The following is a 14,660-nucleotide window of genomic DNA, read 5'->3' on the forward strand; positions in this document are numbered from 1 at the left end:
ACATTACTGTGATCAATACTGAAGATGAACCCACTGTGAGCAGAAGCTAAGGCAACATCTACGGGGAGTCGCAAAGAAGCGGGCCGAGTCCCTGCTCTCTAAGGGAGGAGTCAAAGCAGACCAAATAAAAATGCATAAAGCCATAAATGCCCCCAACACATCAATATATATAGAACCAATTACCACAGTAATCGACTGGATTTGTAACAAATTGACGGGAGGGGCCCTGGCAGTCCGCACGGGCAGCCAGAGCACGCACAAAGAGAGACTTTATAAGCTGCCCCTGTGGAATCAACCTGACTAAAGAAAAACCCCAAGGAAACAGAAAAGTGTCAAGGGAGTCCAGGCTGTTGGTTTACCCGATTAGGTTGTTTTTCCCTGTCACGGGCACTCACATTTCACCCTCAAAGCACGTATTTTACCTGGCAGATTTACTAAGAAACTGAGCGAAAGAAATGCTTCTTTTTACTTGCCTTTTTCTTTCTTACTTTGTTACCATTTTTTTTTAATCATCAAAACCAAAAATGTTTTTGAACCTGCTTGGTTTTGCAATTGCCTTAAACTGAGGGCTCTTTGCTGACATCACGTTCCAACTAAGCGGACTGGCCACTGTCCCTTGCCGGACGTCATCAAGTCGATGGGCCTCGTGTGGTTATGATTTAGCCACGCCATCTAATTACACTGGTTTTTAGGGGAAGACCGGTGTGACGCAGGCACGAACCCTGTGTAGGCAGGCGCCACCCCTTCTCCGCCTCAGCGAACAGACAGCCTTCCCAAAGCTGCAAGGTCTGGGCATCCCACGTGTCCCAGGCACAGCCCAGTCCAGCCCAGCAGCATCTCTCCCCAGAAACGCTTGATGTTGTGGAGGGTCTTGCACGTAAAGCTCTTCACACGGGTCCCTTTGCTTCCCTTCTTCCGCGTGTCCCAGATTCCTCCTGTGGGCAGCCACCATGAGCCCAGGCTCTTTGGAAGTTGACAGAATGTGCATAAGCCTGCCCCTGAGAAACCTTCCAAGGAACAGGATAAACTCCCAAGGTGGAAAGTGTGTTTTGGACCTTGCGATGGCTTCCTTTGCCTCGTCTGTGGGTCCCCCTGAGGGCTCAACCATGCTGTCACACAGATACTGACTAGCCAGTTGCAGGGAGAGAAAGAGGTAAGGTAAGGCTGGCAGAGAAAATAGGTCTTCCTTCAGCATCTAGAATTCCACAGTGGGTCAGGAGCCCTCTCTTATTAACCACTGATGCCTACCACTGTGCCTGATCTACAGTAAACACTCAATGCACATTTCTGCATGAATGCGTAAACATCCTTACCTTGCAAAGGAACTCAGTCTTCCCTCAACGTGCTGCTAACCGGGGTCTATATGTCACGGACTCTGCTGACGGCAACATATCGGCAAGAAAGTCAAAGTGCATGTGGGAATTTTTAAAAGAGGGACGTTGATCTGATCAGAGAACTATCTTCCTCTCATCAGGAATGGAGATAGAGATGATATATTCTGGAGCCTTTGACTGATGCAGCATTAATCATCTAAGTTTTGTAGTGTAGCTAGCTGGCATCCGGGGCCAGGTTTCAACGTGATGTCGACTACTCCCACTTTTTTTGCAATTACTTTCTTATCTGATCCATTTCTTGATGATTTCTTTGACATCAGTTTTTCTTATGTACTTTTTAATTTTCTCTTTAATTTATATCTTCTACTAATTGACCCAACTTCCCAAGAGTTCCGTGAGATTCAGAAAGAATCCTCTAACAACAGAGGAATGGAGATTAGGAACGAACCAGAAATGGCTAGTGGCCACACACAGAAGCTCCGATGGACACGGCTTGTTGATTTGTTGGTTTAGGTCGAGATGGTTTTACGTCTTGTGTTTCATTTTATTTTTTTAAAATTTTTTTTCAACGTTTTTTTAATTTATTTTTGGGACAGAGAGAGACAGAGCATGAACAGGGGAGAGGCAGAGAGAGAGGGAGACACAGAATCGGAAACAGGCTCCAGGCTCCGAGCCATCAGCCCAGAGCCTGACGCGGGGCTCGAACTCATGGACCGCGAGATCGTGACCTGGCTGAAGTCGGACGCTTAACCGACTGCGCCACCCAGGCGTCCTCTTGTGTTTCATTTTAAATACAAGCTGTGTGCTGCACCTAATACCTATCCCGCCCTCCCCAAGAAAACTTTCCTACCTGCTTTATAAAAGAAAAGTAACGTCAGGAAAAGTGGTAAAAGAAAGGCTGCTATTGGCTCCTAGAACATTAACTGGTAGACAGAAATTGGGGATAATAAATCACAAACTGAAGGTCCACACACGGATTGACTCCTCTTTCTAGTATTTAATCCTAGTCCTACCTTGTGCTGATCACTTGATTTTAATGTCCAGCCTATTCTTCTAATGCCAAACCCCAGGACATGACATTATCCCCACCCCACCCCACACTCAAAACAATCAAACCTGGAGATAGGGGGAAGGGACAATGAAAGGGTGGACTAGTGCCGGGGGCTTCGGGGCAAGGTGTTCAAAGAGATGTTATCTTAGCCATTCTGCTGTCATTTCCCTTGGAAAGGGAAGAGGAACAGAAAAAGTATGGCATTCACTCCTATATTCATTCCACCAATACTGACCGACTGGATGCCAGGTGCTGTGCGTGGCGTTACACATTGCTGGAGATGGGGTAGGCATGCGGGGTGAACCCAGAGACCCGTAGATGTTCCTCTAAAGCATCCGTTAATGGAAACCAGGCCAAGATAGGGGTCTAACAAAACACCGAACTGCTAACGAGTTCTCTCTCAGCCCCAACATCACTTAGGTTGGAACTCGGGCTGTAAATAGGGCCAGGGACCCATCTCTGGGGCAGGAGAGGAATCAGTGTCTGCATCTGTATGCAGGCAGTGGAACTAGACGGCAGAGGCTTTGAATCACAGGTAAAAGGAAAGGCTGGTACAGCTGGACACATTCATGAATTTTTCTCCCTTTGTGGAATGCACCTGGCAGCTCCTTTGCACTTAAAAGGCAGAAATACCCAGGCTGCTTATCAAAAAGGCCTCCCCAGGGATCCTTTTCCACAGAGAGCACATTCTCACAGCCCCCACCCCTTACTCCCACCAAAAAAAAGAGTTGTGCTTATTTCCTGATCTTTTCCCAGCAGGGGGGTGCTACAACCGGAACTGAAAATAGTTGCCAAAGGATGTGATGCTGATCCTGATGTTTGGAAGGAAGGTTTGGGCCCCCTGTTCCACTAGCCTGATGAGTAGGTGACTTGTAAAATATACATCAGCGTTTCTGTGAAGCACGAATTTACCCAGGGCAAGTTTTACTGATATCCCTTTGAAATTCTTATCAGTTACTATTTTGTTCAAAAAAAAAAAAAAAAAAGCTGAGCTGCAAATTTATTAAAATAATTCTAATAATGGTAATAATAAAAAGACTTATACTGAATTGAACACTTACAGAATACTAGACATTGTGCTGCATATATAATTATTATGTTCAATCTTTACACAATCCTCACTTGTAACGTAAGTATTAATAGCCCTATTTTATAGACATGGAAACTGAGGCTCACAGCCATTAAAGAAACTTCTCAAGAGTCACAGCTAATAAAAATTAAAAAAAAATTTTTTTAATGTTTATTCATTTTTGAGAGAGAGAGAGCAAGAGAGCCAGGGGAGGGGCAGACAGAGAGGGAGACACAGAATGTAAAGCAGGCTCCATTCTCCAGGCCCTGAACTGTCAGCACAGAGCCCGACACAGGGCTCGAATCCATGAGCTGTGAGACCATGACCTGAGCCAAAGTCAGATGCTTACCCGACTGAGCCACCCAGGTGCCCCAGCTAATAAAAATTTTGATTGAAATCTGTTTGACTTTAGAACTTACTACAAAAGCAACTACACTAAAACTCCTTTTAATGTAACAGCAGTTGCATTAACCTATTTAGCCATGAGCCAGGCATTATTAAATGTTCCATTCTGTTATCAGAAGTAGAAAACACGGGCTGAGTATACAGAGTCACAGAAGTAGGAGAAATTCTAAGTACCTGATTCAAGGTAGTTATTATACAGGTGAGAAGATTATTTTGAGGAGGGTTAAGTAATTTACCCAAGGCCAAGGCTGGCTGATGGTTCAGCTGAGACCAAGAATGTAGGTCTTCACTCCCTACCCAGTGCTTTTTCCCTCAACACGCTGCCTTAGAGTCGGATGGGCGATAGAGACCTATTACTACTTAAGAAACAGGCACTCATCCCCAAAGACATGAAAACCCCAAGTGATGTCAAGCGTAGATCTTCACATTTGATGCGGAATATCCCTTTGCCTCATCATCTATCTTGTACATTTATTTCCGACATTTTTTTTCAGAGATTAAACTATTAGTTGTGGAATGGAGCGCATAACTTAAGATCGAAATCAAAATACTGGTAGATATATGTATTGTGCCTTATGCTTATTTCTCTTGGTCTATACTACCACAGCCAGCCCACATGAGCACTGATCTACATGCTGGATAACACGGGGTGGGCTAATATAACACTGTATGTTAACTATACTGGAATTAAAATTTCAAAATAAGGAGGATGGGCTAAACATACCGGTCCTATCTCAGCTTGCTGAATCTAGGAAACAGAACAAGTGTGGCTGGAAGCGGAGCTTCTTCTCTTCATATTCCATCAGAGAATCCAGGCTCCTCTGTTTTCCACAGTCATCTCCGATCATCAGTCTGATATTTACCAAGTAACTTCATATGCCCTCCTAGAAGCATTATGCTAGAAGCTATGAGAATTTAAAAACAAATTATGAAGCCTTTGCATTCGCTATTTCCTCTGCCTGGATGGTTCTGTCCCCAGGTCTTTGCATGGCCAGCTCCTTCTTGTCTTTTCCAGGTCTCAGCTCAACTTCACGCCCTTATCATCATCACTGAGGCCTTTCTGTGGCCGCCATCTTCATCAGCCCCCAGTCCTCCAGCCAATCTCTATCACATCACCTGGTTTCAGTTTCTTTATAATATCTCTCTCTCACTGTCTAGAATTATTGCTCTCATTTATTTGTCACCTGCCACTCTCTGTCTCTCTTCAGTAGGATATAAGCTCCACAAAAGCAGGAAAGTTTTCTGTGTCATTCATCATTATATGCCCAGTGCCTAGACCAATGTTTAGATAAATCAGGTGTTGACTAAGTGAATGAATAAGCCCTCTTCCAAGAAGCAATCAATCAAGTTGTGAGGGCAAAGCTTACATGCTTGGAGTAGAAAATAATCCAGAATACTATATAATTAACTACTAAATTGTAGGTATGCACAATATGTCACTATTGTCAGGCCCATAATTATATGAAAGGAATTTGATATCGCTACCAGAATTGTCCCATTAACGAAAATGTTAAATGTTAAACTATGTTAAACTATGAAATGTTAAACTATGAAATTCTATAACCATTTGTGGATTCTAGAAGAAAAAAACCGGGGCCTAATAAATACTAAATTTAAAAATACCTAGAAAACGCTTGAGATATTAAGATGAGAACAGTGTCGCCTACAGTACAAAGTTTAGAAAAATCAGCTTATCACCTTTAGTCCTGATTACTGGCATGTTTCCAATTCCTTTTAGCACCTGAGGGCTTAGGACTGTTCAATTCTGCCTACAAGCCCATCGATCAATGGCTTAATCAGAGAAAAGTCCTGGACCAAAGTGAAAACCATTCAGTCGAGTCCTCTTATCTGTGACACTCCTCTGTGGGGATGACACCAGGATAGGCCCCTGGAGGCCACCGTGCCATGGCTCCATCATTAAAGCCCCTGCACCGGACAGGACGAACAAGGACGGTGGGGGAGCCCATTCCTTGTTGGGTCTTTGAGACAAGTCTATCACCTTGCTCTTCAAAACGGGTCCTTGGACAGGCAGCATTGGCATCAAGTGAGAGTTGTCAGGACATGCAGAATGTCAGGCCCCACCCCGACCTACCGGATCAGAATTCCCATTTTAACAAGATCCCAGGTGATACATATTGCGCAATAAATTTTGAGGAACACCGCCATACAGGAAAACAAAAAACTGCTGCGGCCACTGTGCCATTGCTCAGGGCCCCCCGAACCCACAACAATCAAAAACTCCAGAAAACTCAAGATGAAAGGCAGCGGATCCACTATGCAGTCTAACGAGGGTTGACGTCTGGCCTTGTCGCGCTCATCTTAGACCAGTGACCTGGCTTCAGTGACGTCCTGGCCCCACCTCCATCTTGTCCACTAAACTTCCCACCTTAATCTCTTCTTGTACCATTGGCAGGCAACATGGCACGCAGCTGCCCACAGTCTGTGTCAGGAGGTGAAGGTGTCCTGACTCTGCCACTTACTAGCTATGTGACTGCATGTAAGTTATTTATTTCAGCTTTCGGACACTTGGTTTCCTTATCTATAAAATGGGGAGGGTAAGACCTAGGGATTAAATGAGAAAAGTTATATAACATGCTATTTGGTAATATTATTCACAGTGGTGTCTTTCTGCAGCCTAAAGATCCAGTTTACTCTGGACTCTGCATCAGAGCCTAGGGGACTTGAAGATTCAAATTAAACCTCACCCATATGTTTAGGAGAGCTTAGCTCCTTTTCAAAGCCTCTGTTTATGACACCACCAGGCTCAGCTTCAGCAGCACCTTCACCAGGCCGTCTGCCTGGGAAAGCCATAGAACAGCTGTCTCCTCTAAACCTAAATCCCCTCTCTGCTCACTACAGGGCTTTGCGTGGAGCAGGCCCTCAGCAAATGTTTGAGGAACGAATTAATTAATCATTTAAAGAAAATAGCTATATGCCATAATTGCCTTGCCACTTGAGCGCTAACTTCATCGTTGTAAACGTGCAGAAAAAGAGCCTTTGGAACTGGCTTGCAACCTAGGGTTGTAAAGCATAAAGCATTATAGAAACGTCTTTTATTGCTCTTTGTTGGATTTCTATGTCGCGTCCTGAACTTAATCAGGTTTTCATGCCATTTACCACGATTATGTACGTTAGCCTGCAAAGTGCACCAGCGTCACGTGTCCCACCCTGGGTCTCTGCTGACCAGCACTCACAGACCAGGATCAGAAGGCTGGCGGCCGATCCAGCTATTGTTTCTGCTTCAGCCATGGCAGACATCTGTTCATTATTCTGGGGAAAGGGACCAGCTGAGTCTGTCTCGGGCTCTATCCACCCAAAAACAAATCGACGGAAAGTGGAAAACATGGCATCCTGTGTGGTAAAAACACAATGCCATGTAGGTGGTTTACTTTGTTTCCTTTGACTCTCATCTGACTTCAGACTTGGAGCTAGAGAGTCACCTTACACTCCACCCCACCCCCACCCCCAATACAACCCTCAGCTGCGTATCATGGAAGAAGAAGAAGCTATTCTTCTTAGCTTTCCCCACGGAGAGGAGGCAACTGGCTAGAAACAAATAAACAACAAAAATTCAGTGGATTATGGACTAGAAAGTGCAGCAGACAGGAAGAGTTTCCTAACTCCCACCTGTCAACCCAGATAACCCCACTGATGTGCATGCACCAAAGGCAATGGCAAAAAAAGATAATGACAAAGGTCAGATCTTAAGTGACAATGGAAGTGGTATTGGAAAAGGAAAGGAAGAAAGCCCTGAGGAAATCCGCTCCTGAATGGAGTATTAAAAAGAAAAAAAAAGAAAAGAGAAAGAAAGAAAGAAAGAAAGAAAGAAAGACAGAAAGAAAGAAAATGTACTGGGTGTGTCAAGTGGAGGATGAAAATTAAGCTCTTGGAAGTTCTTATTTGAAGAAGATTCGATGTTTTCTTTTTCTTCTCTTTTCTTTCTTTCCTTTTGTCATTTCTCCAGAATCTACAGATCTGTAACTCTTTCCTGGTTTCTTTTGAAGTATGAACAAAATAAAGTATTCATTCCTTCAAAAACAGTGGATGCTAATTATATGCCGGGCACTGCGTCAGGGATGCAGAGTCAAATACCAATAGGAAATGATGACATTGTTTCGCGCTTCCTCCCAGATTTCTATCCCAAGTTCAGCTCTCTGTAGATACAACTGTATGTTTTGTTTTGTTTTGTTTTTTAAGTTACCTTTGTAAGTCTCCGCTCCACGGTAACACAAACTTTTCAGAATGTATTTTTTTCCATGTGTTGAAAGAGTTTTATTGTAAAAGTGGCACATGCTTGTGGCACCTGGGTGGCTCAGTCAGTTAAGCGCCTGACTTCGGCTCATGGGTTCAAGCCCTGTATCGAGCTCTGTGCTGACAGCTCAGAGCCTGGAGCCTGCTTCGGATTCTGGGTCTCCCTCTCTCTCTCTGCCCCTTCCCTGTTCATGCTCTGTCTCTCTCAAAAATAAATCAACATTAAAAAAGTGGCACGTGCTTATTGTGGGGAAAGCAATACAGAATTTTTTAGTACAAAAAATAAAAGTCTCTACCCCATAGCCCTAATCTTGGAGCAAACAGATAATGTGTGTATACACACACACACACACACACAAAGCTATTTTGAGATTATATACATATGTTTCTCTCTATATAGGTGTATATATATACATAGACATACTGTATACACATATACATATTTAGTGACAGATTAGAAGATTATACATATATATTTATATAGTGCATATTGGCATATATTTATATGTATTATTTTTAAAACGGATGAGACCCTAATATATCTACTCTTCTGCGATTTGCTTTGTTCACTTGCAAATGGCTACGGATGGAACCTCTCTGGATGGATAGACAGTAAACTAGCAACAGTTGCCTGGCTGCCTCTGGGGTGTGGAACTGGAACACTGGGAACTAAGAGTGGGAGGAAGATTTATTTTTCACTTTATTCTGTTTTATACGTTTTGGATTTTTTAAATAAATAATCTTTTTAAACCAAAAAGAGAGAGAGAGAGAGAGAAACAGGGTAAATGCTGTGCCATCCATTATCGCGGGAGACAGTCCTACAGGGAAATGGCCACACAGAGAAATGCCAAGAGTGCTGCCGGGGGGATAGGATAGGATACAAGGGGCTTTAAGAAGCAGCAAAGAACTCCACCCAGAGTATCTGGGAAGGGGTGGTGGGAGGGGTGGCACATGAGCTTCTGTCAGCTGGGAGAGCAGGAAGGAGGGGACGGTGGAATGGAGGTGGAACAGAGGACAAGGTGAGACAGGCAGCACATGCCCACAGGCTCAGAAGCGTGGAAGAGGCTCCAAGCCCTCTTCCAAACCCTGACCCTGGACCCAGAGTTGGGGCCTGAGCCTGGGACTGGGTATCATTTAATTGCAAATGGCAATTTATAGAGCTGGAGAGGGCAATTAAAAAACAAAAGCAAGAAACAATTCAGAGCCGGAAAGACTCATTTGCTGATCCTAAGGGGCTAAGGAGAGAGGGAGATCCTTCCAGAAATTAGACAACTGAACGGACACCTGGGAAAGGAGAAAAACAGAGAGCCCCAAGAGGAGACAAGACAGGGACCCAAGAGAAAATTTCTGAGTGAGACAGAAACTTATCTAGGGCCTTGGACTGGGGCAGGGAGGGAGCCTCTAAAGCCTTTCACTGTCTGGAAGCAAATGCAAGGGTTTGGGATTGAGAGCGAGCAGCCTTGCTATCATCAGAGTGGAGGATACTTGGGTCATGGAATGGTCAGTGATGTAGCAGCTGCAGAGGGCAGAGACGTAGCAGGCTGGAAAGGGCTCCCAAAGATGCCCAGGGCCTGATCCCCGGAACCTGTGACTGTCACCTGTGAATGGCAAGAGGGACTTTGCTGATACGCTTAAATTAAGACTCTTGAGATAGGGAGATTATCCTGGATTATCTGCATGGGCCCAATGTAATCCAAAGGGTCCTCACAAGAAAGAAGAAGCAGGGGGCGCCTGGGTGGCTCAGTCGGTTGAGCGCCAATGATCTCACGGTTTGTGGGTTCGAGCCCCGCGTTGGGCTCTGTGCTGACAGCTCAGAGCCTGGAGCCTGCTTCATATTCTATGTCTCCCTCTCTCTCTGCCCCTCTTCTGCTTGTGCTCTGTCTCTCTCTTTCTCAAAAATAAAAAATAAACATAAAAAATTAAAAAAGGGGCGCCTGGGTGGCGCAGTCGGTTAAGCGTCCGACTTCAGCCAGGTCACGATCTCGCGGTCCGTGAGTTCGAGCCCCGCGTCGGGCCCTGGGCTGATGGCTCAGAGCCTGGAGCCTGTTTCCAATTCTGTGTCTCCCTCTCTCTCTGCCCCTCCCCCGTTCATGCTCTGTCTCTCTCTGTCCCAAAAATAAATAAATGTTGAAAAAAAAATTAAAAAAAAAAAAAAAATTAAAAAAAAAACAAGAAAGAAGAAACAGGTAGGAGTCCTGGCAGACAGCCAGGTGACTCAGAGATTGGAGTGACACATCTTAAAGATGGAGACGGCCAGAAACCAGGGAATACAGTGGTCTTGAGAAGCTGGAAGGGGCAAGGAAGGAATTCTCCCCTGGAGCCTCCGGAAGGAGCACCTTATTGATACCTTTAGTTTGGCCTATTGACACTGTGTTTGAACCTCTGGCCCCCAGAATAGTCAGGGAATAAATTTATGTTGTTTTAAGCCACTTAGTTTGTGATTTGTTATCGCAGCCCAAGGGAACTAATACCAGGAGTGAGGTCATGCTCACGTTGAGAAGGCAGCCAGGGGTGAGTGAACAGCTTCAAGCTGAAGAGTCTCATGATTAAGTGGCAATTTAAGAAGATAACAGTATGATGTTGAGTGGACTAGAGTGGAAGGAAACTGAAGAAAAGGAGACACGTGAGGACGCAATTTCAGTTTTTCTTATGAGAGCTGATACCATAAGCTCATACGGCTTCGAGACATGGACAGGAGAACCTTCACCTATTGAAGAAGTATTTGGGTGGTAAGAAGAACAGAACTTTGTAAACGAGTGAGTGTGGAGGACGGAGGACAGCATCTAGACGTACTCCCCACTTCGCATTTTGACCCATCGCTGCAGTGCACAAATCTACTAGTGGGTACAGAGAAAAGAGATGGTGACCGCTGAGGTCCCTAGAGCATATCCAGGTAGAAATGCTCAACACTCAAGGGCAAGGTTTCAAAATCCCAGAGATGTAGGCTAAGGTAGACACAGAAGAGAATCACCCAGCAACGGGGAAGAAGAGATGAACATTAAAGATGAAATTCTGGAAAACAAGCAAGATGTAAATAATTTCTTCAGAGGAGGAAGGGGAGAAAGGCTGAGAAACTAAAGGCCAAAGATTTATGAAGAGAATCTAGAGGGAATAGAATCAGGGACTTGAACGGAAGAGAGAATTTTCAAGATGACAGACCTGGTCAAGAGGGACAAATTCTTCACTTGACATAGATAAAACAGTCACCGAATGGAAAAGTAAACCTCTGACTGAGAAGCCCTTGATTTCCTTCTCCACTATTTCTGTAGGGTGACAGGGATTGAAAGCAAATAATAATAATCTGAAGAGTCAAAAAAGAAGCTGAGGAAGAAGAGAAGGGATATATAAACTACTCACTCAACATCTGGTAGTCCTTATTTGCTCTGTAAAAAAAAAAAAAAATTAGGATACACTAATCCTGAACAATAAGTGGGAGTTTATTTTTCACAGGTTTGAGTCAGACTTATTGAAAGACAGATACTCCTCAATATTGGTGTGGCCACACCATGTAGCGGTAGTGTGACAAATAGGTGCGTGATGAATGAAAGGCTGGCTTCTGAGGATCTGGCCAAAAATATCCATCTGTGAGTTTCCGTCAGCCAGGCAGAACTAGAGCACTTTGCATGTCTATAATAAAACCCACTTGGAAAGCTGCCGCATAAGAAGGGCTTTTCCTACCATTCCCACAGCCGCAGCCACCGCCATCACCACCCGCTGTCACCGTAACTGCCTCCATCACCACTAACAACAACCACAGTAAACAACTGTTGGAGACTTACCATGTGCCCGGCTCTGTGTCAGACCCTGGGGATTTAAAGTTGAATAAGGCTGTTCACATAAAGAGGGACGTGTAAGGATCCATACACTCTCGGAGCTGGGAGGAACCACAGAGGGCATTACAGGGGAGGTCCGGGCCGTTAACTGACGAAGCAAAAGTCACCTGACGAATTCTAGAGATCCAACCCTTAAGTCCTATGCATTTTCCATTTCGTTTCACTCCTAATAAATCTCCTTTCTCATTCAATCTGTGAGTAATTTTAGGCATCTGATCACAGGCGCAAAAGTGAGCAATAGAGAATCCCTTTCCACTAGAAGGTTTTGAAAGTTAGAGTGGACAAGAACATATAATCAAGGGACTCGAGTCCAAGAAGATGGCACTTTTATGTCATGGTAGGTCCAGCCCTCTCAGAACACTCGTCACCCCTAGCGTATAAATCCCATCCTGGAGCAACCCTCTCAGGGTGCAGAAAAGTGGAAGAAAATCTTCCTTCGTTTTACGTATTTATAAGTCTTCATCAGGAGCATCCTTCTTTTGGAAGAAAAGGAAATTAGTGCCTACGGAGGAGAAAAATATTTAAGAGTAGTAAGCAGACCAAACAATAAAAGAGATAAACTCTATGACGCAGAGGTAAGACTTGGGAGGGGGTGGTACCCATGGATAACTGAGAGATATCAAAGTAGACATACAAAAATGTTTGAATATCTTCTGAGATCAATAACAGGCAAGGTATTGTATACATAATACTTATGAGAACTAGAGTCACCAGTTGGACTGTGACAAAATGAACTTGAGAATGGCCTGAGATCAAGATGGGAAGGCGTAGTGCCAAGGTCATGGATACACCTCCCTCCTGGGCTCAGGGTTTAACTTCAAGGACATTGCAGTGCTGGGGATAGAAGCAAAGAACAGAACCAGGAATACAGGGGAAGGTCAGGCTCATTTCCCTGTAGTCACAGAACCTGGCCATCCCTGAACCACTGGCAAACAGAAGCAGGGGAGGAATTAGCCTTTTGGTTCAATCATTAGGCTCTGGCATAGAAATGTAAGAAAGCTTTGCCAGCTGGAACTGGTCTTATCTACATTTGCTTACATGACACTCCTTTCTTGGCAAATTGGAATAGAACAGTATTAGGAGACTGAAGTTTGAAAGGATACTAGAAGCCTGTGATTATGTCCTTGGGTTTAGAGGAATCAGGGCTTGGAGGAAAATGCCTGCAACAACTGGGAGCCCAGACACAAGCCTCTTACTGCTTCTGGAAGAAAAGGATGAGCCGGAAGAGAGGCCCTCATGCCTCTGCTACCCAACAAGTGAGACAAAACAGAAATTTCTATGGAGCTCAGAGAGTGAAGAGCATCTCAGCCGTGGGGGCACATTTTCCCAGTCCAGCACTGCTGACACAGGGGTCCCCTCATTTCAGAGGGACTCTTGATCATTAAATCTTAGGATGACTTACTTCTTGAGTTTCCATTGCACTAATCTCATGGCTTGCCCTTTAGCAACTCGCACATCTATAACTCGGCCTCATCAGAATGCCATGAGGCTAAGCTCGGAAGAAATTCCACGAGTGGCGATTCTACATCAGTCTTGGTTGATCAGAATACATTATTTGCCAACCAGTACTCCTCCCATACCAGAAGGTGAATTCAAAAGGTTTGAATAACTCCAATTTCTTATACTTACTTGGACAGAATACTAACCGGCTATCCAAGAGTAGACAAGGATTTATTTGTACGGCTGTTGTTCAGAGCTTTATAAACACTTGAGCCAATGGAGATTTCCTCTTAGCACAAATCAGTGGGGAAAAAAATGGGCCTAAAGATAGGGCAGGATGGGGTGAGAAGCAGAAAGTGGTGGAGACTGCGACACTCTCTTGCTCCTCCCACATTCCATGAGAATAGTCGAATACTTTGTTTGCCCTTGCCATGAATGCACAGGGACTGGTAAATACCCTTAGTGGACTCTTTTCATGGTAACTCACAAAGTGACCATACAGTTTTGACCCCATCCTGTATCTAAAGTTTCCCCAAACATCCCAACCCTGGCAATTTTAAGGATGGGCTCAGAGCATCAAGACAGTATCTGAATTAGTCCTCTGCCAACAGACTCCTTTATTTTGGTCCCATGATTTGCACCTAGACAGCCGTACCTGCAAGGGTGTAGAAGATGCTGGTGAGCACATCACTCACCTTTGCTGATGTCTTCATATTCCAGCCAGAGTCGCCGCTGCACCTGCTTGTTTGGGTACCAGATGGAACAGGACTCCTCAAAGCCGTAGATAGCTTCCTGGATGTAGTGGTTGCCAAACTGGTCCAAAAGGGCCACAAAATCCCCACGAGACGTAGCTCCATCCAGGGAGTGGAGCGCATTGCTGAGGGCTACAGAGAAACATCACCCAAAAGTAAGAGTGAGGTCTCACAGGGTGGGGAGCATCTGGATTCCCAGGCCACTCAGCCTCAAAAGTGGAAGTACCTCTGTGGCCCAAAGTGATGCTGGAGAGCTGGCTGAAGTATCAGGTGAACTTCTCCAGTTAGCTACGTCAGACACTTTAGTCCCTAAATGAGTATCTTTTCAAGGCAGTTGGTTATGCTGTTAGCTTCATGCAGGCATTACATTGCCAAATCTAACGCCCCACTTCAGTCAATCTTGGGTTTTCTTTTTCAAATCACAAGTCATGACATCAAATTAATTTAGTGAGCTCAAATAATAGCATTAAAAAAAAAGAATAGCATAGTCTAAAATAGAAACACAAATACCAGCGAAGAACATTT

At 44.5% G+C, this 14,660-nt stretch overlaps 1 protein-coding gene across 2 annotated transcripts in view; it reads right to left on the reverse strand.

The window, feature by feature from the left end:
* Positions 1-14,660, reverse strand: part of ASTN1 (astrotactin 1) — a 303,108-nt gene that overhangs the window by 52,136 nt on the left and 236,312 nt on the right. For both annotated transcript variants that reach the window (XM_047841601.1, XM_047841602.1), the window contains exon 16: positions 14,079-14,267. In XM_047841601.1, the coding sequence (XP_047697557.1) occupies positions 14,079-14,267 (189 nt within the window). The remainder of the gene's footprint in view (positions 1-14,078; positions 14,268-14,660) is intronic.

The sequence above is a fragment of the Prionailurus viverrinus genome, chromosome F1, assembly GCF_022837055.1.
Source record: "Prionailurus viverrinus isolate Anna chromosome F1, UM_Priviv_1.0, whole genome shotgun sequence".
Lineage (NCBI taxonomy): Eukaryota > Metazoa > Chordata > Mammalia > Carnivora > Felidae > Prionailurus > Prionailurus viverrinus.